Source organism: Trematomus bernacchii, unplaced genomic scaffold, assembly GCF_902827165.1.
Source record: "Trematomus bernacchii unplaced genomic scaffold, fTreBer1.1, whole genome shotgun sequence".
Lineage (NCBI taxonomy): Eukaryota > Metazoa > Chordata > Actinopteri > Perciformes > Nototheniidae > Trematomus > Trematomus bernacchii.
The window spans coordinates 22,318,045-22,343,486 of NW_022988043.1; the positions used below are offsets into that span (position 1 = coordinate 22,318,045).

At 38.7% G+C, this 25,442-nt stretch overlaps 2 protein-coding genes across 2 annotated transcripts; both read left to right on the forward strand.

The window, feature by feature from the left end:
* The first annotated feature begins 1,472 nt into the window (after nt 1–1,472).
* Nucleotides 1,473–9,798, forward strand: LOC117472456. The gene is made up of 7 exons (XM_034117642.1): nt 1,473–1,604; nt 2,344–2,432; nt 3,085–3,202; nt 3,880–3,967; nt 7,082–7,248; nt 9,113–9,223; nt 9,347–9,798. The coding sequence occupies exons 1-7, from the start codon at nt 1,575–1,577 to the stop codon at nt 9,371–9,373; spliced, it is 630 nt and encodes a 209-aa protein (XP_033973533.1). The 5' UTR covers nt 1,473–1,574; the 3' UTR covers nt 9,374–9,798.
* Nucleotides 9,799–12,959: 3,161 nt separating this feature from the next.
* LOC117472457 (ras-related protein Rab-14-like) lies at nt 12,960–24,637 on the forward strand. Its single transcript, XM_034117643.1, has 8 exons — nt 12,960–13,146; nt 14,191–14,249; nt 17,813–17,866; nt 18,291–18,468; nt 18,560–18,626; nt 19,097–19,184; nt 19,301–19,331; nt 20,159–24,637. The coding sequence occupies exons 2-8, from the start codon at nt 14,198–14,200 to the stop codon at nt 20,334–20,336; spliced, it is 648 nt and encodes a 215-aa protein (XP_033973534.1). The 5' UTR covers nt 12,960–13,146; nt 14,191–14,197; the 3' UTR covers nt 20,337–24,637.
* The last annotated feature ends 805 nt before the right edge of the window (nt 24,638–25,442 follow it).

The following is a 25,442-nucleotide window of genomic DNA, read 5'->3' on the forward strand; positions in this document are numbered from 1 at the left end:
TTTATTTGTATACATTTCCTAAGAAACCTTTCATTTTATTTCTTTACTTGTCACTTTTATTTCATTTTAAATATTTGTTTTATTAATTTGTACTTTGTACTTTTCATGTATTTGCTGTATTCATTTAACTTAAAGGTCCCATGTCATGGCCATTTCTACTAATCATAATTCCATTGTTGAGGTCTACTAAAACAGATTTACATTGTGCAATCTTCCAAACTCACATTGGTTTCTCATACAGCATCTCTGTATAGTATGTATATTCACTCTCTGTCCTAAACGGTTTGTTGGAGCTCCTGCCCCCCCCTCCCTATGAGCCCAGTGGCCGTCTGCAAGACAGCGAGACCCAGCCCGAACACACGACTCACAGCCTCGCCGCGTCTTGCCGTCTCAGGGAGGAGAAATTGGCGGAGCTGCAGCTGAGAAAAGATTGAGTGTGTGTGTGTGAGCAAGTCCGCTGATTGGTCCATTTGGACCAATCCACGGACTTAACCTAATGGCTCCGCGGACGCAAGGGCTCCACGGATTGGTCCATTTGGACCAATGGGTCCATTTGGGTATGGGCACGTCACTGTACCCAGGAAGAAAAAGAGAAATGTCCAACGAGGCATTCTGGGGCAGCATAGACAGGTCTTTTCTGTGTAAAGCTGGCTACACACCAGCCCGATTTTGGGAGTCAGAGGCCGTCAGAGGCAGTCGGGCATTCGCGGCGCCCTACTCAGGTTGGTGTGTCCCGCACCGTCGTCTCTTTACGGCACCTTTTCACACCTCCCGATGCCTCCCATGTTGAATCGGCCGCGGGAGGTCAGAGAAAGTCGACCCAAGCAATCACTCTGATTGGCTGTTCACACTACCGCTGCCTGCTGGTAAGGACAGTTATTGCCACTCGTCGACTGAAGTATTTGCGGTGTGTTCGTAGGCGGGCGGCGTAGCGGGCGGCGTAGCCGACGCAGGCGACGTAGCTGACGTAAAAGTCGGGACGCCTTCGGTACGCGTTCTTTGGTCTCAGGTGGGTGTGTAGCGGCCTTTAGAGTTTTACTCGCTACAGGGTGTACTTTGAGGGTTTGTGACTTTGCAGACCGTTTACATGCATAAAAACCTGCATAACACACAAGGGGATCGGTAATAACCGGAAAAGCATGACATGGGACCTTTCATTTCATATTTTTTTAGATGTTTTATAATTGTATTGATTCAATTTTATATGTTATATACTAAATCATTTAGTACTTATTTACTTTTTTGTAATTGTCTCTGATCTATTTTTGGGATACATCTTTTATTCTATTATATGCATAAGTTATCTCAGACGTTATTGTGTTTGATTGACAGGTTTCCTGAGCGTGCTGATGAACTGTCAGTGGCAGAGTTTACGGTGTCGGGTGGAGGCGGGTCTACTAATCATGTTTGGAGAGGAGGAGGAGGAGGAGGAGGAGGAGGAGGAGGAGGAGGAGAGGGAGGAGAGGGAGGAGAGGAAGGAGGTGAAGAGGTCGCCTCAGTACACCGTCCAGCTCAGAGGCTGTGAGGTCAGAGCGGGCCCCGACACCGACCACTCCTACAGGATCACACTGAGCATGCTCGGTGACCAGGTGGCCGTGCTGGAGGTGAGATGGAAGGCAGGAATACAGGGAACGTATTACAGATTCATTATGCATAAGGGGAGATTTATACTTTACAAATAGAACAATAACAAATGTGTGAGGTAGATCATACTAAAATGTTATAAAATACACAGTTATCTTCATTTAAATGTATATATTTTTTATTTATGTATTGTTTTTTGCTTGTATTGACCTTTTCACTTGTTTTTTTTACTTTGTATTTATATGTAGATATTCTTTATAGTTTTTATTATTTATTTTGTTTCTAATTATTCCTAGTTATTTTCTCTATTTGTGTTGCTGCAACACCTGCATTTCCCCTTACCTTATCTCTTTTTCAGTGTCTTTATATCCTAAGAAAGTACTGGTATCCTTAAAGGAAACAACAAAATAAGATTTATTTTAATTGTTACATTTACAATTTTGTATCAGTTAATCTTTGGAAGATTGGACCAATGAAATGTATTATAGAATGAGCAGTTTGCTTTTATGTATTTTAGAAATGTGCACATGTATATTGAAATGGTAATATTTATGGGTTTATGAATAAGTTGGAAGGACACCTTTTTATCCTTAGTCACGATTAGGTTTTTATGAGGAAGCAGACCCTCTTCCAATATATATAATTTACAAAAGGGTTTCGAATATGCTAGATATATGCTGTAGAGAAGACATCTCTTAAAGAAACAGGAATAATTATATTTTTATAATCTTTCTTTCATTTTTTCCTTCCTTCCTTCAGGTGAGTAGTTCAGGTGAAAAGGAGCACTGGTTAAAGCTGCTGCAGGACGGAGCTGCCAAAACTCAGGAGAACACAGATAAAGCTCTGAGGTAAAACAGTTGGTGTATGTTGTCAAAGTGTTAACATAAAAAAAAAAGTGCTATTTGTCTTTTTATGCCACACTATACGTCAAGTCGACTAAATGTATCTCAAATCTTTACTTACCCCACACCAGACCCAAGTGTAGTTTACAATAAATAAACTGTTGAGTTTGAGACTGTTGGTTGGACTAAAGAAACATTGTCACTTTGGGCTCCGGGTAATTGTGAAAGCATTTCTCACTATTTATACTTTTTTCTCAAAACCTAACCCTAACCTTCAGTCGATTGATGGGAAAATAATCAGCAGGTTATTCCATAATGAAAAGATCATTAGATATTGTTAAAATGAGCTCCACTTCAACCAACTATAACAATATAAATATTAATACTACAACTTATGTGAGACGCTGTTCTGAAAATCAGGAGTTTGCCGGTTTTATTCCCACCCCCTGAAGTCAACATGTTGAAGTGTCCTTTGGCAAGATACTTGATCCTATTTGTCGTAGGCATGTTTACAGTATTGAAATGTATGTCACTTAGGATAAAAGGGTCAGCGAAATGTAATGTAATGTAAAAGAGAAATGGTCCAAGAACAGAGCCTTGAGGCACCCCACATCTTCTTCTTGTCCTGTAGTTTTTACGTTTGTTCCCCTCTCCTCAGTGGGCTGCAGACTCAAAGGTTTCCCAACTCCAACACATACATGGACGACCCCTTCCATCTGAGTGGAACATATCAAGACCAGCCCATCTATTCCAACACCTCCATACTGGATCACATGGTACACTCCATATGGCCAAGTATTTAAGCTCCACCCAAAAACACTCCAAATTCATAATAAACAATCAATACATTCTCTGTAGTGATTGGTAAATCAGTCCTTTAATATACTCCCAAACAATCAGGGCCGGTTCTAGCCAATTTGCTGCCCTATAGGCGAGATTTTAGCTGGCAAATTAAACGTGTAACCGGGGTGAAAATTGTGTTACATTTACTTAATTATGAATGTTGTATGACATGAATGTATGTATGAATCTAGGCTGAAAATTAGGATGAGCACCAACAGTCAAACATTTTTTTTTTCTCCCAGAGCTATCAGCGCAGCGCCCCCCCAGATCTGGCGCCCTAGGCAACCGCCCTGCAAACAATAAAAAAAAACATTATGAAACTCATTATGACATTTTACACATGTATTTGGGGGTCCCTGCATCCATCTCTTTTTAAGAGTCCTGAAAGATATTGAAGACCCCTATTCTACAGTATTGGGGCAACAATTGTAATTTGAGTTAAGAATGGATTAAGTGTTAATAATGATGAAAATAACAATAATGTCAAAATAGTAAATAGATTCTTATTTATTTTTCACCCATTTTCCATTATTCTAAATATGTTTAGGTTTCCATGATTTTTGATTATGACAGCTAATGATGATAATGATCAGATTTTGTGATGTTTCAGCTTCACAGCTCTCAGGATTCAGTTCGCCCCTGCTCGGTGTCGTCTAAAGACTCTGTGACCTACAGCAACACCACATTCAGCAGCCACAGTGAGTCTCAGATGATGAATAAACTCTCTGCCAACAGAAAAAATGAAGGCCTAACCTCACTTTTATAGTTTACAGTTGATGTTCTCATTTTAAAAGGCCCTATTGGGCTTTTTAGGGCTTTCATTTTCCTGTAGTGTGTTTTTGTGCATGTTTATGGTCTGCAAAGGCTAAAATCACACACTCCACCCCCCCTGCCTGAAACGCCTCAATTGAACTATTTTGTTAACTTCCGTAACATAGTGACATCACTGCACTTCTATTGGCTAACGATCCAACACAAGATTCAACGGTTTTATTGTCACATGCACATAAGCTACAGTGTAGAAATGGCAATGAAAATCTTATGACCCGGGCTCCTCCAACAATGCAACATATATAATAAAATACAAATAAGAAATAGTGCAACAAGTCTATCTCCAGAGACCCACCCATTCATGTTTGTCCTCTGTGGAGCACATTGGGTTTTGGTCCATTACTTAGAGGTTATACATGCCACAGCATTAAGTCCAATTGTACTCCACAGAGGACACCCTGGGCTTTTCAAACATATGACATATGTGGGGGTGTGGCTTTGAAAAAGATAATTTCATCGTATTTCAAAATGGCGTCCATCAACACAAGCACTATTTATAGAAAGAGAAATTACTTTGTAATTACCTGTGTTGTGAGTTCAATATTTTTAATTAATTATAGTAAGGGAACATCTTAGGAGTTAGTGTAGTGAGTTTCAGAGCAGTGTAATAATTATTTGACCTAAAACTAAATGTTTTTATGAATGTCCTCTGAGGAGGACATGGGGATTTGCTAACTTTTTATTTCCCCCATTTTACACAACACAAATGGAGTCCACTATGGGCCAAAACTAACACGTAGGTTTCTGTAGGGTTCATAGCAGACGGATGCAGTTGGAAAACATACATCAAGTGTCAGATGTATCTCTGCATTTCAAAAAAGGATGGAGTACTACAAATGAGGGCTCAATATGTGTTGCATTGAGTTGTTGTGCTCTAATGTTGTCTAAATGTACTTGTATGTTAATGTTGTTTGTATGCTTCGCATAACTAACACCAGAGGCCTGTACTACGAAGCTGGTTCAACCTAACCTGGATATGTTGGAGTTAGCCGGTTGGCCTAAGCCAAAACATACGCGCTGGCGCTAAACTGTACTACAACGCCGGTTATCAAGTGGATCGCTCAAGCCAGCCGTGTCCTATCTAGTTAGGTGCGCGTTCACATAAAAGGGGTGGTATTTGGAGCATTCGACCAATCTCAAACACGGACAAGCGTACTGACAGCGCAGCGTCATACTTCCTGAATGAAAAGTGAACTTTAATATTAGTCAAATATGAAGAAGTTAAACTTTAAACATCCATGACTTAAACACTTTATCCAGGATAAAAGCCACATAGCTGCACCTGCAAGGTGAATACAGCTGGTAAAAGAAAAAGTGTTTGAATGCGTACATTAACAGGTTTATGAAATCACTGCCCCGTCTAGACACGATCTGACTTTAATTACATTTGACTCGAGTGTTTCGTCAACTTAATGTGTTGCTTAAAATAATACTTCTGCATACAGTATGTGACACTGTGAGTGTTGCACGGCCAGATACGGCTCAAGAAGCTGACTCAAATAAGGAAATATATGATACATTATGATGTGATATGATATGCACTCACAGTGCCGCGGACTGTACTTAATGTTACTCTGATCCGGTTACTTATGTCGTGGCAGATATTTAAGTAAGCTTTCTTAACGCTAATATTATAATAGTCAGATTGCTCTGAAGATGGGAGGGGATATTCTATTAATTTTCACGGCCGTCTTTCCTGCAACGGCAGTTTTTCTGTATTTCCTCTATCCTGTAATATGAATTGATCGCTTTAAACTCCGCACACGGAGCTCTGATTGGTCAGCAGGCGGTGCTTTCACTGAGTTGATCTCTTAGCCTGCCACCTAACCTGCTCCGGAGCAGGTTTGCCGCTCAGCATAAGTTACCATGGAAATCTAGCCTGCTAAAAAGAGAACCAGCGTCGTAGGACCGGAAAGCCCGAGATTTCCCTGAATTTAGCCGGCTAAGCGAAAATCCAGCTTCGTAGTACAGGCCTCCGATGTCCTCTACAAAGGACACACAATAAAACTAAACTAAACATTTAGTTTAGGGACGGGACATCTCTAAGCAGTTGACCAATCACAACAGAGCCAGCCAGCTAACCAATCAGAGCAGACTAGGTTCTGGTTTCAGACAGAGGGTGAAAAGAGGGCAGTATGAGAAAAATAAAGAGCTTTTTGAACATTAAAGCATAGAGACATGTCCCAGTAGAGGCACTAAATACAAATATGAACCTGAAGATGAGCAGAATACATCCTCATTAAATATATCTCAGCATTGTCCTCTGATAGGTTAGCCCCCACAGTTCAAATGATGTGAGAAGTTTTAACCAAAAAATGCTGACTTTTCTGTCCTTCACAAGCTACAGCTGCATATGCTGATGCTGATCTGAGGTCAGGTTGATAATATTAGAGAGTTCTGTGAATTTGGTCATTAGTTGCTGGTCCATCTTTAAGATAAAGGGCCTGTTTGTAATATTTAAGGGGATCTATTGGCAAAAGTGAAATATAATATTCGTATCTATGATATTATTATTTTCAAGCTAAGAATCATAGTTCTCACAGACCTCCGGCAAGCCTGTTTGTGTGATGAGGATTTGTTCCAAAAGATTTTAGATTTTTCCTTGGCCCATACCAATTAATCACTTTAGAATAAAAAAATACATATATTTTCTTACGAATTCTGTATATATTCAACATATAACAGAGCAGTTTTTCTGCAGATTACAAACTCTCATGTTCAAGCCCTCCACTGTTTTTTTATGATCACCAATTATTTTCTTCATTCTTTACAATAAAAATGAGCAGATGTAGATCTAAATGTAGAGCACAGACCTCTGCCAGTGCTATGGACAAACAGACCAGGGACCCACATGTTAAAGCGTTGCTGGTGAAATTCCAGACTCTTACATGAATATGTTAAATATTTTTGAAAACTATAAACACCTTAGGTAATGACTGTAGACTTTATAATGACTGTGTGATCATGTGTTTGTGTTCCAGACAGGAAGTCGTTGGAATTGGAGCGAGGCGTGCAGAAGCTGGAGCTGACTGGGAAGAGGACGGTGCAGCTGAGGGCGGGGTCAGAGATCAACCTGACGTCTGCCGGGAAACAAAACAAACGCACCTCATTTAGACAGTCGCTGGCCATCTGCAGTGAGCGCGCTCAGGTGGGAAACACACAAGGATTTATATAAACCTTTCAAAATGAACTGTTCTTCATTTAGAGTTGCAGCAGATTGTATCGGATCGATCAGGCTAAACTAACGTTGTATATGCTCCGTCCACATTCATAACAACGGCCTACAGACATAAATAAAGCAGCGACTGTATTCGCCATGGCACAGACAGTCTGTGGTTTGTACTTGTTTAACTTTTGTCTAGTTTCTGAACAGATATGAGGAGCTGTGAGCTCTGAGTGCTAACACCTAACGGCTGATGTTTTGGTTTTGTGGTTCTACGTCAGTGACGGCAGGCTGAGATCCTCACCGCTGATTGGCTACCGCGAGATCGCGTCACGCGAATTTGAGCTTGAGCGGTTGTCGCGGCCCCCTTCAATCGCCTCAATCGCGCCGCGGCATTCGCATGAACCACTTCATGCGTGCTGTCGGAGCGAATTCGCGTCTGTCCGCATCTCTGCATTGACTTTACATGTAATCTCGCCGCCTCCAAACATCGCATCGCGTCCGGTGTGAACGCACCATTAGTAGTCTCATTTAGTCACTTGTTAGCAACCACTGTTTTTATGACACATGGAAGCTTTGAACATTCACGAGTGGAGTATTTAGTGACGTATTTTATGTCATAGAACAAAACGTGAAAATCTATTTAGCTTGTGTTAACCACAGAACTTATTTCAGGCTTCTAACCAAAAACGTTGGACTTTGAGATGAGGGAAAGGGAAATGTTCAAATGCTAACTAATTTCCACGTTTTAAGACTCTTAGCATTACTCCGTATGGTGCGACGCTTTGAATGTTGAGGCCACAAGAAATGGTGGGTTGGCTTCATCTACTTTCCTTTGGTAAAGAATGGTCCCCTGTTCCCTATGCCAAAGGAGAACACATTAAAGAACCTTTGCATTTAGAGAACTCAAACAGCTTTTATCACGTTTAAATTTCACTCAGTTTGAAACCTTCTTAACAAAGAAAACCTATTTGACTGGAGCCCCAGAACATGCTGGAGAGATCTTACATCTAGTCTGGCGTGGGAATGACCGGGGGTTTCCATGGAAAAGCTGGAAAACATTGTTGGGAAACGTTATGAATTCTCTCCTTAGCCGCTGCCCCCGCAGCCCGGCCCCAGTTGATCAGATAAAAATTGATGGATGGACACACATAATGAAAATAAAAAATAACATAAATTGCTTGGTCCTTTTAAAGCCTTCACATAATGTACACATTTTACATTGTTATAGACAGTGGGGTAAATGTAAGAACTCTACTTTATTACAATTGTGGGGTACTTGTACTTTACTTGAGTATTTCCGTTGTATGGTTCTTTGTACTTCCACTCCACTAAAATTCAGAGGTAAACTGTGTACTTTTACTCCTCTACATGTATTTAATACCTTTAGTTACTTTACAGATGTGGATGAATGATGTGAAATATAATGAACTGTTAAATCAGACTTTAGTTCCACCTGGAGTAAATTCACAAGCTACCCTGCAGTATACAAAGTCATTCAAACTAGCTGCACCTTTACCAGCTTTGAGAACACTTTAATGATCAATCATTATAAAACATATCATATATATTATTCTGAGATGGACCAATCTGCACAATGACTACTTTTACTTTTGGTACTTAAAGTATATGTTGATGCTAATACTTTTCTACTTTTTACCTGAGTAACATTTTGAATGCAGGACTTCGGTAACAGAGTATACGTACCCATGGTAATTCTACTTTGACTTAAGTACAAGATCTGAGTACTTCTCCCACCTCTGGTTATAGAGAGCAAAAGATGATTGTACATACAATAATATGACCACTGTACATAATACTGATGGGAAACTCTTCTGTCCCGATCCAGGCGGGATTCCTGAACCCTCTGCTGCGGCGCACGGCCTCCGCTAAAAACTCTCTGAGACGAGCTCCTTCATCGCTGTTCATCGAACATGGGAAAGTTTTCCAGAAGAGGAAGGTCAGATTGTCACACCAACAGCTGCTGGTTAAAGCTTCCATTCAGAGAATCTCTTTTCATCGGATTCAGATCATTTACATCCATCATGCTCAATATTGAGTCATTTTGTTACTGTTTTCACAGGAGTGGGAAACCAAAGCTGCTGCTTGACACCGACTATGTATCCATCATCATCATCATCCTCATCCTCATCCTCATCATTATCATCATCATCATGAAATCTACAAGCTACAGTTCTCGCAGCCTAAGAACCACAAACAACAACTTATTATTTCTCACTGAATATCTGTGTTGACCTATTTGAACTGCTTGAGTCATAAACCTTAACATGACACTGTTCTGGCCTTTATCCATTACATGAAGATATTTCAGTCGCTGTTGTGTGGTGAACTTTAAAAAAGCAATCTGCGTCAACAGAAAATCCACATACAAAATAAACAGAGTCATCCGTGAGGAACATGAGCAGGTTAGCACAAATTAGTCAATTATTTTCTTTAAAAAGACTTGAAAACCGTTGACTTTAATTAAATGTATTATGTCAAGAGAATTTACATATTTGTATTTGGTTAGTTGAAAGCAATAATATTAAGTTTAAATAAAAAGATTAGGTTCAATTTAATATTATTGCTTTCAACTATCCTAATACAGTTATGTGAAAGTCAACTTTTCAGTTTTTTCTGTGTACTTTATTGCAATATGTTGTGTTAGTACCGAGGAATGACCTTGTATCAGCAAACCGTACAAGTCAAGATAATTAAAGCTGGTGCGTAAAGCATAACTTTGTATGTGCTTGGGCTTGTAGCCTTCATCAGGGACATTATTAAACACATCACACAACCAAATGTGTGCACATGCTGGCAAAGACACTCAGGTCAAGAACAATTACAGTTAAATGTACAAATTGATTGTGAAATGTTCAACCAGCTCAACATTCCAAACTTTGACAGACTGTCTGCACCAACACTATAAGGCTTCTCAATACTCTAATTTCCCCTCCTCGACTCCTCGACTCCTCGACTCCTCGACTCCTCGACTCCTCGGTCCTCCGGTAGTGACCCGGAAATGGATTTCAGCGCGCCATGTTGAAGGACATCTCATTTCTCTAAACGCCTGCTGCTTCCCCTCCTCTCTCCTCGGTTCCCCTCCTCGACTCCTCCGGGCGGGACTAAGACACGAGGATAGGAGTTGAGGAGGGGAGTCGAGGAGGGGAAATTAGAGTATTGAGAAGCCTTCTATGTGTTAATAAACGTCTGATCATGTGCAGACACCTGATTGCGTTTGGACAGAACAATGTGCATGGATGTTTTTGGACATTTCCAAAGTGGTAGTTTTATATTACTGAACACACACGTGAAGCACTCACATCACACTTTCTGTATTAAGTTAAACCACTAATCTAAATTAATTTCATTTCCAATTAAAGGCTTTTGTATTTTAATTAACAGTATTTCATTTTTGTCTACTTCCTGCTGTTCTTTGGAGCAGCTGTAGCTTCTTTAAAGCCACTCAGAGACAGCTGGAGTGTGGTGAAGTCTGTAAAATTGTGATGTAAATCTTCTGTGAGTGTAAAAAATCTTCTCTGTGCAGTTACATTTGTGAATATCAGGTCGCTCATTTGTTTGAATTGTTTTTGATCTTTCATTCCACATGAACTCTCTGATGTCATTGTGAGTTATAATCAGTGGTGGACCATGTATTCAGATCTTGCAGTAAAAGTAACACACTGAAATGATTTCACTACAAGTCCAAGTCTTGAATGTGAAATCTTATGTTAGTGAAAGTATGTAAATATCTCAGCAAAATATACTTTAAGTATAATTCTACAATGTTTCCAGACAGCGTTTTACTGTTATAAATAATATGATATGACACAAGTAGAACATTGAGGTTTTGCTCATTTCATCTCCCTTGTTGTACTACAGCAATGCATCATATTCTATAACGTCATCATGTTGTAGTTTTGTTGCTGTCCTGTGTGTTTTTCCCAGAACAAAAACCTGTTTTCAGCTTTTTAACAAAGCATTTCCAAATTAGCCAAGACCATTTCTAAATAGTTTATTAAGCTAGGACCATTTTCTCAACACATGTGGGATCACTTGCTCTTCAGTTTATCAGAAACATTTCAATAACACTGCTAGAGATACATGATTTTTAAAGGACAGAGCAGGTACGTACAAATTGTACTTAAGTACAATACTTCGGGAAAAGTACCTACCCACCACTGGCTATAACTGAAACTTGCATTTGTTCTGATCTGCACAATGTTATTGCAAACACATGACTATGAACTATTGAAGACTTACGTTCATTTCTATGACTGTCACTTATTTTTATCTTTTTTTGTATTTACTGGATTTTTTATAATCTCAGGAGAACGTCGTTTTTGTTGTTATTGGACTAAAAGATTATCTATAAAATGATATTGTAATATTAAAAACTAAATTGTACTTATTATATTTGCCTTTATTTCAAAGGATGGAAAAACAGCAGAGACGCTAAAAGTGGAAGTACTCGGATGATCTCCTTTAGTAAAAGTAGCAATACTTGAGTGTAATTTGTGCTTTTTTTACACTTTGATAATATACAATTTGTGTATTATACATTTTGATACATGCACCGATAGATAGACAGACAGACAGACAGACAGCTAGATAGATAGATAGATAGATAGATAGATAGATAGATAGATAGATAGATAGATAGATAGATAGATAGATAGATAGATAGATAGATAGATAGATAGATAGATAGATAGATAGATAGATAGATAGATAGATAGATAGATAGATAGATAGATAGATAGATAGATAGATAGATAGATAGATAGATAGATAGATAGATATTGATCCAAGGGGAAATTATTTAGTTACAGTAGCAGCAGTGTGTTCAGGAATAAAAAACTTTAAAGGTGGAAAAAAGGTATCAACGTAATAACAATGAGATAAAACAATTAACAGCAGCAAGTATACGGTATATCTACAGTAGAAAGGAAAATAAACCACAAATATATATATAATTAGATATCAGTGAGACAGTTATATGAAAGGCCAATACTGTATTACAGAAGCATATAATATATCAATTACAGATGTGCAAAATGTTCATTGCTGGAGAGGGAGAAACTAAACTAACTGAAACGATGTGCAGTGAGTTCTCTGCTGGCCACAGGTGATGTGTTGTAAAGGGTTATGGCTGTTGGCAGGAAGGTTTTCCTGTGTCGCTCTGTGTGACAGTGCAGCTGGAGCCGTCCAGCTCCAGTAAACTCTTATACAATAATTGAATAATTGTACCTTCATAAAATTGAATGTATAAGGTGGTAAACTGTTCTGCTGTAAAATTAGCAATAGCTGTATATAAATCATCATCAAAGTATGTCAGAGGTTTGGCTTAGGGTGTCTTTATTTAGATTTGAGTACTTTAAAAAAATAATTTCAAGTACAATTCTAAAGAACTTGTACATAACCTGGGTTGGGTCATACATTGACATAACTTCATCTCTGAGATAAATATTGTATTTATTTCTTCACTTGGATGGATTTAATTAACGGGACATTTATTGGATAGCTGTAGCTATTTACTTCCATCGCTGAGCATTTTGCTACACTTTTATACATAAGGCATATTTATGTTGAAATAAAAATAACGAATTAATTTAACTTAACTGGGCTATACTATAATAAAGGTACCTCAATCTTGGTTGGTTTCCCATCAGTCTGTGATACTGTCCTCTCGTACGCTGGGCAGCGCTAGACACTTGTAAGTCTCGCGGTGTTTCCCGTGTTTATCGCTAGAGAAGAAGTATCGCGGAAGGAAAGGTTTCCTGACGGTTCACCAGGCTAAGCTAATCAGCTAACTACATACAACCAGCCGTCTAACCAGTAGATATATCAGTTTTACCAGTTGGATAAACAGCCGTGACGAAGGTAAAACGCCAGCATCTTACCTCACCCCTGCTGTCTTGTGCTTTATTAATTGTAGTTTTGATAAAATTGGCCTCCTGCTTGTTAGCCTGTTAGCAAGGCGTTGACAGCACTGCAGCTGTTAGCCGGTTAGCTCTAGAGCTAAGCTAACAGAAAAAGGAATGAGAGGGTTTATCAGAGAGGGAAGTCAGCTGATTTTGTGTAATACTTCTGCTAAAGATGACTGCGTTCTCACTGCGTGACTGTCATTACGGTTAACGGTTCATGCTAAAAGCTAAGCTCGGTTTGTTAGCCTAGCTGTGTGTTAGCCCAATCGACTGTTTCCTTTTGTTTGTTGCTCAGTTATAGATTTGACTCTTTTTTAGCACATTTAGACCACTTTAGAAAAGGTCCAGATCAGTAACAGCTATGTTCAGACTGGTCAAATCTGGACTATATTATCCCAGGGAAGCAAAGAGGCTATTTTAAACACAGTTTCAGAATTGTGAAACCTTTGCCTTATTTTATTTTTGAATTAGCAAGATAAACAAAACAAAACACGCGAGACTTTCTTATTTAAACCTTGACCTTATGATCAGTCTAGGCATAGTGGGTTATGATCTGGACCTGGTACAATGTTGTCTAGGTGTAAAAAAAAAGCGAGTGAAATCTCCCTTCTGCGCATTTTCACAAAAAGTACAAGTCTGAAACTAAGTATTAACGAGTATTTGTGATCATCTAGTCCAGATTTGACATTTATGGGTTTATGTTTTCAAAGGGACCTGATCCTATGTGATCTAGTTGTGTAAAAAAATATGTAGAATTGCCTTTTTTTCGCATTTTTACATGTATAAAAATGTTTCTACAATTTGCAAGGGTTTAAATAAGCTCCCAAACTACCTTAAATGTCCAATGCACATTCGTGCAGTAAGAGAGGCAAACAAATTGAGGATATTCAATGTCAGCAAATGAGAAGCTGACTTCAGCGTTGTGACTCACAGATAAAGTGTGATCTGATGTGGACTCTGTGCATGAACTCACACCTCTTTTCCTGTTTTCCTTTTCCAGTATCAAGATGACAGCCGCACCTTACAACTACTCCTACATCTTCAAATACATCATCATTGGTAAGTTGGATTTATACACTGAAGGGGGTCTGGTACATACATACATAAAAGGCCAGAGATGGAATGTAACTAAGTACATTTATTCAAGTAATCTAAAATACATTTGAAGTACTTGTATTTTTCTTTCTTTCTTTTTTTTCACACTGCTTGGTTCTTCTACTCTGCTCAGCTTTAATTACTTTATAAACTAAGATTTTTTTACAAAAAATATCAAACGTTTTTAATATATTTTTTTTATTATTGATTGATAGATTTTGTAATGGATTTAGAGATCTCAAAATAATCCAAGGGATAATATGTGAAGTGTTACAACAACAAAAAACAGGGACAATCGCACAACATTGCAGAATCCCGAACTAAATAATTAACTAAACCAATGGCATCCCACAAATGGAAAAACATAAATACCTATAAACCCTGTCCTAGTATCTTCGTTTTATTCACAGTCCAAGTGTCTCTCAAATTAATTAATTTCCCTCACATCGCTCACAATATAAAAAAAAGTATAATAACAAAATGCTCAAACAGATCATCATAACAGGAATGCCCGTGATCTGCCTGCCATACTTTGAATGGTCATCTTACCCCAGAAATGATCCCGTTCCTGACCTTTAACAACTCCTCTGGATCTTGACTGCTTCATATTTAGTGTGAGGGTGGTCCATTTGACTAGTTGCACCTTGCAAGAACGTACAGCCCAGAGGCCTGTACTACGAAGCCGGATTTTTGCTTAGCGAGCTAACTTCAGGGAGAACTCTGGGTTTCCGGTCCTACGACGCTGGTTCTCTTCTTGGCGGGCTAGATCTCCATGGTAACTTATGCCCGAACGGCTAGCCTGGTCCGGAGCAGGTTAGGTTGCAGGCTAAGAGATCAACTCAGTGAAAGCACCGCCTGCTGACCAATCAGAGCTCAGTATGCAGAGTTTAAAGCGATCAAGTCATATTACAGGATAGAGGAAATACAGAAAAACTGCCGTTACAGGAAAGACGGCCGGCAAAAATCAACTGACTGTGAACATTAATAGAATATCCCCTCCCATCTTCAGAGCAATCTGACTATTATAACATTAGCGTTAAGAAAGCTTACTTAAATATCTGCCACAACATAAGTAACCGGATCAAAGTAACAGTACGTAGCCTACAGTCCGCGGCACTGTGAGTGCAGACGTCGATGTGTCCCATTATCATTCATATCATATCACATCATAATGTATCATATATTTCCTTATCTGAGTCAGCTTCTTGAGCCATATCTGGCCGTGCAACACTCACAGTGTCACATACTGTATGCAGAAGTATTATTTTAAGCAACACATTAAGTTGACGAAACACTCGAGTCAAATGTAATTAAAGTCAGATCCACTCGTGTCGGGGCAGCAGTGATATCATAAAACTGTTAATGTACGCATTCAAACGCTTTTTCTTTTACCAGCTGTATTCACCTTGCAGGTGCAGCTATGTGGCTTTGATCCTGGATAAAGTGTTTAAGTCATGGATGTTTAAAGTTTAACGTCTTCATATTTGTCTAATATTATAGTTCACTTTTCATTCAGGAAGTATGACGCTGCGCTGTCAGTACGCTTGTCCATGTTTGTGATTGGTCAAATATTGCTAACCCTTTTATGTGAACGCGCACATAACTAGATAGGGCAAAGCTGGCTTGAGTTAACGAGTTGATAACCAGCGTCGTAGGACCGCTTAGCGAGAGCGCGTTTGTTTTGGATTAGGTAAGCCGGGTAACTCAAACATATCCAGGTTATGTTGAACCGGCTTCGTAGTACAGGCCTCTGGTGACCATGCTGTTTATGTATTATTTGTACGCTCGGGTAGTCAGGTGATCATTTTAAAGAGCACATATTTTGCTCATTTTCAGGTTCATATCGGTATGTAGTGTCTCTACTGTGACATGTCTCCATGCTTCAATGTTCAAAAAGCTCTTTCTTTGTCTCATACTGCCTGTGCTGCAGCACCTCTTTTCACCCTCTGTCTGAAACCAGAGCCCAGTCAAATCACATACAATGTGTTGGAGCGCTAGCCAATAGTATAGAAAGTGTTAAATAGTGATGTCATTATGTTATGGAAGTAAACAGAGTAGTCCAATGGAGGCGTTTCAAGCAGGGGGGGTGTGGGGGAGAGGGAAACTCCCTCTGAAGTATTCATATCTTTATAATACTAATACACCACTGAATATATTGTAATATACACACAATTGTACACGTGTATTGTTGTTGATTATTGGCATACAACTTGCAAATATTTACTTAACTCCCTTTGTTTGAATAAATAATGATGTTCTATTTTTATTTTATTCTTGTATTTTGTACTGTCACTGTCTGCATTCTGTTGCAGGTAGCGCAACTAATATTACTTACTACTAGTTACTAATATTACTAATGTACTAATATTGCAACCAGCTGGATTATTAGTACATTTACTAATAAGTATGCAGCATTATATAGTTCTACTCTACTATATCTCTGAGGAAAATATTGATTTACTTCATTATATATATTTGTATCATATTTTAAGAATACTGAACAGATTCAGATTTTATTGGTAGTGGTATTGTACTTAAAAAGTATAAAAGTATAGAAAGTACACACAAGTATTTTTCACCTTTTTTGTAAAGTAAATGTTCCTCTTTGTTGCAAGTAAAAGTACAAAAGTATTCACAACAGAGTGATTTTAATGGCAGTATTGCTCCTTTTACAATAAATATTTGTAAGAGTTATCTTCACCTCGTGGATACTAAGGAACACTTGATGTAAATTGTTTTGTTGCTAAGTAAGTTGGTAACTGGCAAATGTATTAAATACAAAAACAAGATATTTATATTTGAAGCAGCAGTAGTAATAGTTTTTATAGGACCATCGTAGTCATTTGACATAATTTATATAAGTACCTTGAAATATTTCCGCGTGCATACTCCTTTTTCCAGGCACCATGTTTAAATAGATGTTCTACCCTTCAGACGGATATTTGCTCGGGTTTATTTCCGTGAAAAGTATTTCCTGAGAAGTGAAACTTTTCACGGATGACTCGTCTGGGACTGACTGCTTGTTAGCTCGCGTTTTAACATCTAAAGGCCTGTAGTGTGTGAGGAGTGGAACAAATACATGATATCCAGTTTTCTTTTAAATGTTTTTTGTGTTGAATGATGACGACAGTTGGATGCGAAACTCTGCTGAACTAATATTCTGAATAATGTTCTTCTGTTATAAAGAATAAGTTCAAGAAGCCATTGGACATTCAAAACAAATGTAGCTAAGTTAAACGCGTCTCTCTGCATTTTATTAAACAACATCCAATCACAGACCTTTAATTTTGCTGCTGAGGTGCATGGGAATTGTAGTGTTTAGACCCGTGCACTAAACTAAAACACAACAATGGAATTATTTTAACTGATTTTAGTAGTATGGGGATATTCAAATCAAACATTAAAGGGGCCCTAATATGCATATTTTCCCTTTCCTATGGTTTGTTTGCATGTAAATGGTCTGCAAAGGCTAAAATCCCTATGTTCCCTCCAGACACTCAACTTAATTGATCTCTCTCTCTCTCCAGGTGATATGGGAGTAGGGAAGTCATGTCTTCTCCACCAGTTCACAGAGAAAAAATGTGAGTTCTTTCTCCTTCTGTTCTTCCACTCTCCTCCAACTTCTCTTACTCATTAGGTGCCTTTCCATCCACCATATGATCATTTTCAATCCTTTAACATTTGAAAGAATATTGAAAGTGCATTTTTTACAATCGGCTGATGTATAATAGTTGTTTGAAGCTGAATAAGTGATTAAATGATAATGTACATTAAGCGTTTAGATTATTATTAAATAATCTGTCTGGGTCAAATTTTAAGGTTGGATTCATGCAATATGTTATTATAACAGTTGTTTGTGTGAATCAATGCCCAAAGTACATTATTAGTTCATATCAAATGATATACCTTCACGGAAAATAAGAAGAAGAAAGCAGTGTCCTGTTTTGTTGGCTGTTTTCTGGTTAAACTGTCATAATAATGAATATTTTGGATGTGTGTGTGCAGTCATGGCAGACTGTCCTCACACCATCGGGGTGGAGTTCGGGACAAGGATCATGGAGGTCAATAGTCAGAAAGTGAAGCTGCAGATCTGGGACACGGCCGGTCAGGAGCGCTTCAGGGCCGTCACCAGGTCCTACTACAGGGGGGCCGCAGGGGCCCTCATGGTGTACGACATCACCAGGTACTGACCGGGAGAGGGGAGTTAGTGTGGGAGGTTTCATATTAGTTTGATCCTTTGATGAATAACTTTGTTTTTGTCTCTGTGTGTCCAGGAGAAGTACTTATAATCACTTGAGCAGCTGGTTAACAGATGCCAGGAACCTGACCAACCCCAACACAGTGAGTTAACACAACAACACACACGCACGCACGCGCGCGCACATGCCGGAATCCCATTACACAACAAACATTAACAAAACATGGCAAACAGTGCTAAAGGACAAATTGAGGCTTAAAAATGTGAGAAGTCTAATCAACCAGCCTAGTTATTGAATTAGATATAGTAACTCTTACAGAAGGAGTAGTGTATTATCACACAGAAATAGTTGCTCTAAGTCAGCTGTGTGGGTAGTGTGGCATACCTCCATAATCTCCATTAACTTTGAAAGAAACACTTTGTCCTGGACATAGTTTATACAATATAAACTGGGACAGAAGTCCGGATTCTCCAGAAGTACTTACACAAGCAGCCATCTTCATCAAATACTCTATTGACTAGCCGCCACTGACCTCAGCATACTGATGCCAATGTTGCTACTGATCATGCATTTTTATATTTGTTCAATAACTACGCTGACTGCTGTGTCCAGGTCATCATTCTGATTGGTAACAAGGCTGACCTGGAGGCTCAGAGGGATGTGACGTACGAGGAGGCCAAACAGTTTGCTGAAGAGAATGGTGAGAAGGGTTTTATTTTGGTGTGACCTCTTTGAGAGAGAAAGAGAGATAGCAGCAACATGTTCAAATTAAGATGAAAACAGGACCTCAGATTTCTACTCCCTGTTTTTCATCAGGTTTGCTGTTTCTTGAGGCCAGCGCAAAAACGTAAGTTCATGCACACACTATTTCAGCATGATAGGCCTTTTCCTGTGAATACTCAAGTGTCTTATTTTGAATATTGTTTTTTGATAAAACGCATACAATTTCAGCTGCAAAATCATTCACACACTTAAAAAAAAAGTATGAATCCATATATATCCACATTCGCACACAGGTCTTGTCACTCAAACATTTTGAAACAGATCCCTTGAAAGAGATAAATGTGTTTTATTTTCATAAGGTTTTCCAAATAAAAGAAAACCAGCGGTGGAAAGTAACGAACAACATTTACTTGATTACTATTTAAGTTGCACATTTGAGGTACTTTGAGTTTTTATTTTTTCTTGTTTCCCTTTTGACCATAAACGGTAAGTTGTTTTGTACTTGTTACTATTATTCCATTTATGACCGCTTAAGTAATTTTCAGAACAACATTTGATATGTTAAACATACGCTGTTATAGATAATACTACCTAAAAGTTTATACCATTGTTTTAAATGAGCTCTACCTTGACAACGTTCAGATGCTGCTCGGACAGCAAAGAATCAGGAATAACGTCCCGAAAAAAAGAATATATAGAATACGTTAAACACTTAAAATAGAGCCATTTGTTTTTGGGAATACTAATAATGTCATACTTTAGGTTCCATTTGCTGCAGATACAGACATATGTTGAGTTGAATTTGAGAAGAGTTTACTTGTGGTATTACTACCTGACGTGCAACTGGTGCCATGTGTATACCAATACAGTTCTGAATCTGATCTACCTGTAAGACTCTTTACTGAATGTTTATTCATCTCTGAAAATGTTGTGTTCCTTCTTCTGCCTCAGAGGGGAGAATGTGGAAGAGGCCTTCCTGGAAGCAGCGAAGAGGATATACCAGAACATCCAAGACGGCAGTCTGGACCTGAACGCTGCTGAGTCGGGGGTCCAGCACAAACCGTCTGCTCCGCAGGGGGGCCGCCTTAACGCCGACAGCCAGCCGGCCAAAGAAGGCTGCAGCTGCTAACCACAGACAGGAACTACAGACCAATAGAACAGACCGGTGGACGGACAGACGGAGGCAGAAAGATACACAGGGATCCACCAGGCACTAACATGCTTCTTAAGAGTGCGTCAAACAGAATTTAGGTGGATTACGTTCAACACAGTCCAACCAACTGTTTTGACTCCAAACCTGAGGTTAGTACTCAAGACAAAGATTCGGCCATCCTCCACCCAATCAGACATCACTAGCTTTGGTTAAATCAGGACATCCTCAACTAGATGGAGAACCTCTCCAGACGTCCAGTCATTCTCAAATTCGGATCAGTTTTGGACAACTCTCAAATCAGGACCCCCTGAATCACTGTCAAAATGACACATGCTGGGTCTCATTCCAGTCCCATCACTGCCCATTTTCAGCCCAACATTTTCCCCCAAAAACTTGACTGCACTCAGGACCTCCCAAGTTGGAGTGCTGTTGGCCTGAGTCATATGATGGTTGTCCAAATTTCAAGAATATCGTGGTCACAAAAGAACACTGATGAAAATATAGATGCGAAGCCTGAATCTGAATCAACCAACAACCCAAAACTGGACTACACTTTATCAAAAGGGGTCACTTAGTTTGAAATCTGGACATTGAATTAGACAAAGCCTCGGATTATGAAAGAACTCTGGTCAAAGTCTAGATGCCCTTACCAGCTTGCAGTCTCAATGTTTAGCTTCCTTCAAATGTAGACTCCCCTCGTCCCAAACACAAACAGTGGCATGTGAGAAAAACTGAGACCGCGTTCACCCACACACAGGCTTTCTTGGCCAAAAGATAGATGAGAATGGGAGAGCCCGACACCAGACAACTATCTTCCACTAGCATTGACCCGTCTCAAGTGAGGGTAGTCCATCAACCTTGGTCCTAAAGAGCAAGTCACCATAATTCCAACTCTGGACATTCCTATTGACAGATTCAGGTCCAAATCAAGGACCACCTTCAGTTCAAATGTAGCTATATAATCGAATCTATATCACCCAAATGCCCATCATTGGTTGAATCCAACTCTTAAAAACTCTTGCTTCAAATTCATGAATTCTAACAGTTGCGTTAATGTCTGCATTCGTCCTCGGGGTTCCTTCTTCACAGAAAACATTTCTCGCTCTGCTTGATTTCATACAGCAACCTCGTTGTTTCACTTGTTTCTCATGCATTAACTTCCAAACACTCGATAGATGAACCGACTGCCCTTCTGACCTCTGACCTCTGACCCATTGCATTTACACTGTGTCGGTAATGTGGACGCATTTACACTGAAGTTGCTGATGTGGACTTTTGAATCTGTTGTTCTTGTGGTGGAATGCGTATCTGGAGGTGTTCCTGTAGTGTACCAGTTCTCTTAAATGCAGGTTAATGGGCACTACTCCATACTTGGAACCACTTCACTTCTTAAATGTCCTTTGGCCTGCACTGATTGACCCTCTAAAAGAAACGCCTGAGTTACAAACGAAAGGTCTGCCGTTAGAAAGTCACGGTGTGTCTAGAAGCAGACTGTACTATGTTTGCGAAAAATGTAGGATCCAGGGTTTTTGAGTTTGTCCCATATTATGTATTAAAAGTCGACATATCTCTGGTTCAGTTTTGTTCAGTCTTTCTTTAACATCTCTCGCGAGTTCCCAAACTGTATAGAATTGCGTTAAAGCTTCATTGTACTTTGGTTTGATCATGTCTAAATCACCTCCTTTATTCCCAGCTTGACAGAACATACTGGACAAGGCTTAAGAACATGGCTAGCATCTCCATACGGAGTGATTCTGCACACATTATATCGGACCCAATCTGAGAATGACATTCAGAAACTTGGAAGCTGCCCCGCATAGAATTTTAATTGAAAGAAAATAGAATAATAATCAAGGACATCAAAACCCTTCCTGGCCAAATGAGACTGAATATTCTGTCACTAGGAACCCAGTGGATCCCTAAAGAACTCTAAGAAACGTTGTTCACACAGAAACCCAAAACACAACATCCCTAATCTCTACTTTTTGCATTTTAAAAAAACAAAACAAAAAAATTAAATCTTTCAATCCAATAACCTAAGCTTATTTAAGGTTCTTATGTAAACCAACTGATCTGATGAAGGTGATGATGAAGAATAAAATGACCTACCTGAACCAGAATGTCACTACTGGTCCTGCAGGGGGATCCAGTTCAGGATAGATTTTTATTATTCAAATGTTTCTTGTTCATGTTGATTTTTGTTTTCTAACATGTTTTCAATATATATTTACATTTTATTTTCGGTGTCACAGCTCCCTCTAGTGGCCATGCTTCGTGCCCCTCCTGGTTCAGTGTGTATTGAGGGAAAGGTAAAACTGGAAGCAACACAGATTTTAATTTATTGCTACCTTTACGTGTTTTGTATGTTCAGTTTTCTTTTTAACGGCTCTGCATTCCGGTTCTTAAAAGCGGAATAAGCAGAAGATTTGCAACCAAAACATATCTTAGAGACTTATAGAGTGGTGCAGTGATGACTTGTTTTTGAAGGCCGACCCAGAAGTAAGCATCGCAAAGGGTTGTCTCAACAAAAAGCAATGGGATTTCGGCATATTGCAGGAAATAAGCTCCTACCAGTGGGGTATTTACTGCCGTGCTTTATGTCGTTGGACAAAATGTGAAGATCTCTTGTTTTAACCACAGACCTTGTTTCACGTTACTAACCGCAAACACGTTCAAAAAACCATTGACTCAAGACGAGGGAACAGGAAGTGGTAGAAGTCCTTTCCTAGGTTTAGGACTCATTACTGCACCACTCTATTCTGACATTATCTTGCCTTCCAACACATTTTGTTTTCTTATAAGCGTGATCTGACGGAGCCTTGACACCCTAAAGTGCTTTCATCAACTAAATGATTAAATGTCAAATTAATAAATAGGGATTGTAGAGCGTGATCCCGGCGCTACATGATCCAGTTCTCCCAGCCTATTTAACTGCATTGTTCAGTAAATGTTGTTCTTTGAGAAGCATTCCAGCACTCATTAGCTATAAAACACCAACAAAGTAGCTCTGCTAAACTTTATCTTATACTTTTTAAATATTTTAAAGCTGAATTATTTGATTTTGTGGCTACTAGAGGGGAGAAATATACCAAAACAAGCCGACAGATGCGCACACAGTATAACATGTAATGTGTCAGTTGTTGGATTCAGTGTTTTAAAAAAATAAATCGATGAATGCAGCTTTCACCTGATATGACTCTGCTCTTATTGATGGATCAAACATATACACTGTATGGATCAGCTGGACAGATGACATCCTATGATCAGTGTCTCTCCAGCAGGGAAAACACACTGATCAACAATATTCATACTCAACAAATGGAACTTTGAAACATATGATAGCCTGATAGCCTAAAAATATGATGCTGTGTTCATAAATCAAATTAATAAAGTGATTTCTTTTTTCTATATTCAGTCAAATAAATACCTATAGTTATTTTTAACCTATTTCGCTCCCAAATGTATTTAAATTTTTCCTTTTTATTATTGCAAACATTTGATTAATTATTTATCTACATTACAGTTTCTAAAAACATTTAATTTAAGTGTTGTGAAATATATAAATATAACATTATGGTAAGGGTAATAAAGGACAAAACAGAGAAAATAAGTGTTTTCTCGCTTACACAAAAATAAGCTCAAGTCACTTTATTGCCATGAGTGGAATAAACTAATAAATACAAAAATGTAAATCTACATTTTAAAGTTGCCATGACCGCAGAAGGAAAACACAAGCATTTAATTATTAAAATAATGTTCAAATATATATTAAAACGCAACAGCAGTGTTGTTGCAGCATATTCACCATTTTCTATGGAAAAATGTGAGGAAATGAAACGAAATAATTGAGTGTTAAAATACCTGACTTGAGTTACAGCTGTGAGCATCAACAACATAAGCTACATTTATTTTCATAACGATAAATGTACATTTAGTTTTTAAAATGATATCCTCTTGTAAAAACAACATTATAAATCATTACACTAATCGGCCATTCGAGGCACTGTTATTGAATTAAAAAAATGTATTTTAAAATTCAGGATGTTTTCATTAGCAACAATTCTCCACTCTTAACCCTGCAGGCCGGCTGTAAAACGCTCTGTACATTTTATTATTTTTTCTGTGATCTGTTTTATGTCTGCCTAAGTAAAATCATGCTTTTATGATTCTTTGACTGTTTATATTCTAACTCCGTAATGATTTTCTTCAGCTGTAGCTTATTGTACTGCCTGCCACGGTGATTTCGTTTTTTGTAAATAAAGTATATACTGTATTTACGTCTGTGCCTTTCTGTGCTTCTTTAAATATTATTTAGTGTTTTCTACTTTGGTATGTACCAAAGTCAGGAAAAGTTTAGTATTAACATTTCCGTAGTCACTCAAGAATAATGTCACAAAACATTTTTACTAAGGGTTTTCATCAGACCCGGCGCCGTGGGCCAGGCCCTCCCATTTGACATTCCTGCCCTCCCCCAATAAACACGTTTTGTATTATTTATAAAAATTCAAAATATATATTTTTTAATTATAAATAAACTGTGAACTTTAATGCTACGATGTATGTGATGCAGATAGTAATATACGAGTAATAAATGAAAAACAGGTCTGAAATACTATGACAGTAAAACAAGAATAGTTTGAAAGGGGAGTGATTTGTAAAATATCCATAAAGAAAAAGTAAATCTGTTTACAGTTCTGTTTCATATGGGTGTTGAGAGATGTATCCATAGATCTCTCAATGTTGCTCTCAAAGTGCACCAGATTGATGCTTTTAACTTCAATATTTAAAAAAAAATCTTCCCGGACCCCCCTAGAGGTGGTGAGGACCCCCTAAAGGAGGTTAGGTCCACACACCACCTATAAAAATAGCACTTTACCTCTGCTTACACCTATATGCCGTGAGCTGATTATCGAGCCTTCATCGTAACAGTCGCGGGTACACTGTGTGTGTGCGTGTGGGGAGTGTTGCAGTAGAACATTCCACTGTAGCGCCCGGTACATTAATGGGAAACCCTAAATGTTTGAGCACCCTCTATGAAACGTCAAGCTACCCCACAGCACCCCCAAAAAAGAAAATCTCTGG

Coding starts and splice junctions, on each gene's coding strand:
- LOC117472456 (XM_034117642.1), top strand. CDS start 1,575: ATGCTCGGTGACCAGGTGGCCGTGCTGGAG. Junction 1,605..2,343: donor ACCAGGTGGCCGTGCTGGAG/GTGAGATGGAAG, acceptor TCCTTCCTTCAG/GTGAGTAGTTCAGGTGAAAA. Junction 7,249..9,112: donor TCTGCAGTGAGCGCGCTCAG/GTGGGAAACACA, acceptor GTCCCGATCCAG/GCGGGATTCCTGAACCCTCT.
- LOC117472457 (XM_034117643.1), top strand. CDS start 14,198: ATGACAGCCGCACCTTACAACTACTCCTACATCTTCAAATACATCATC. Junction 18,627..19,096: donor ACCTGACCAACCCCAACACA/GTGAGTTAACAC, acceptor TGCTGTGTCCAG/GTCATCATTCTGATTGGTAA. Junction 19,185..19,300: donor ACAGTTTGCTGAAGAGAATG/GTGAGAAGGGTT, acceptor GTTTTTCATCAG/GTTTGCTGTTTCTTGAGGCC.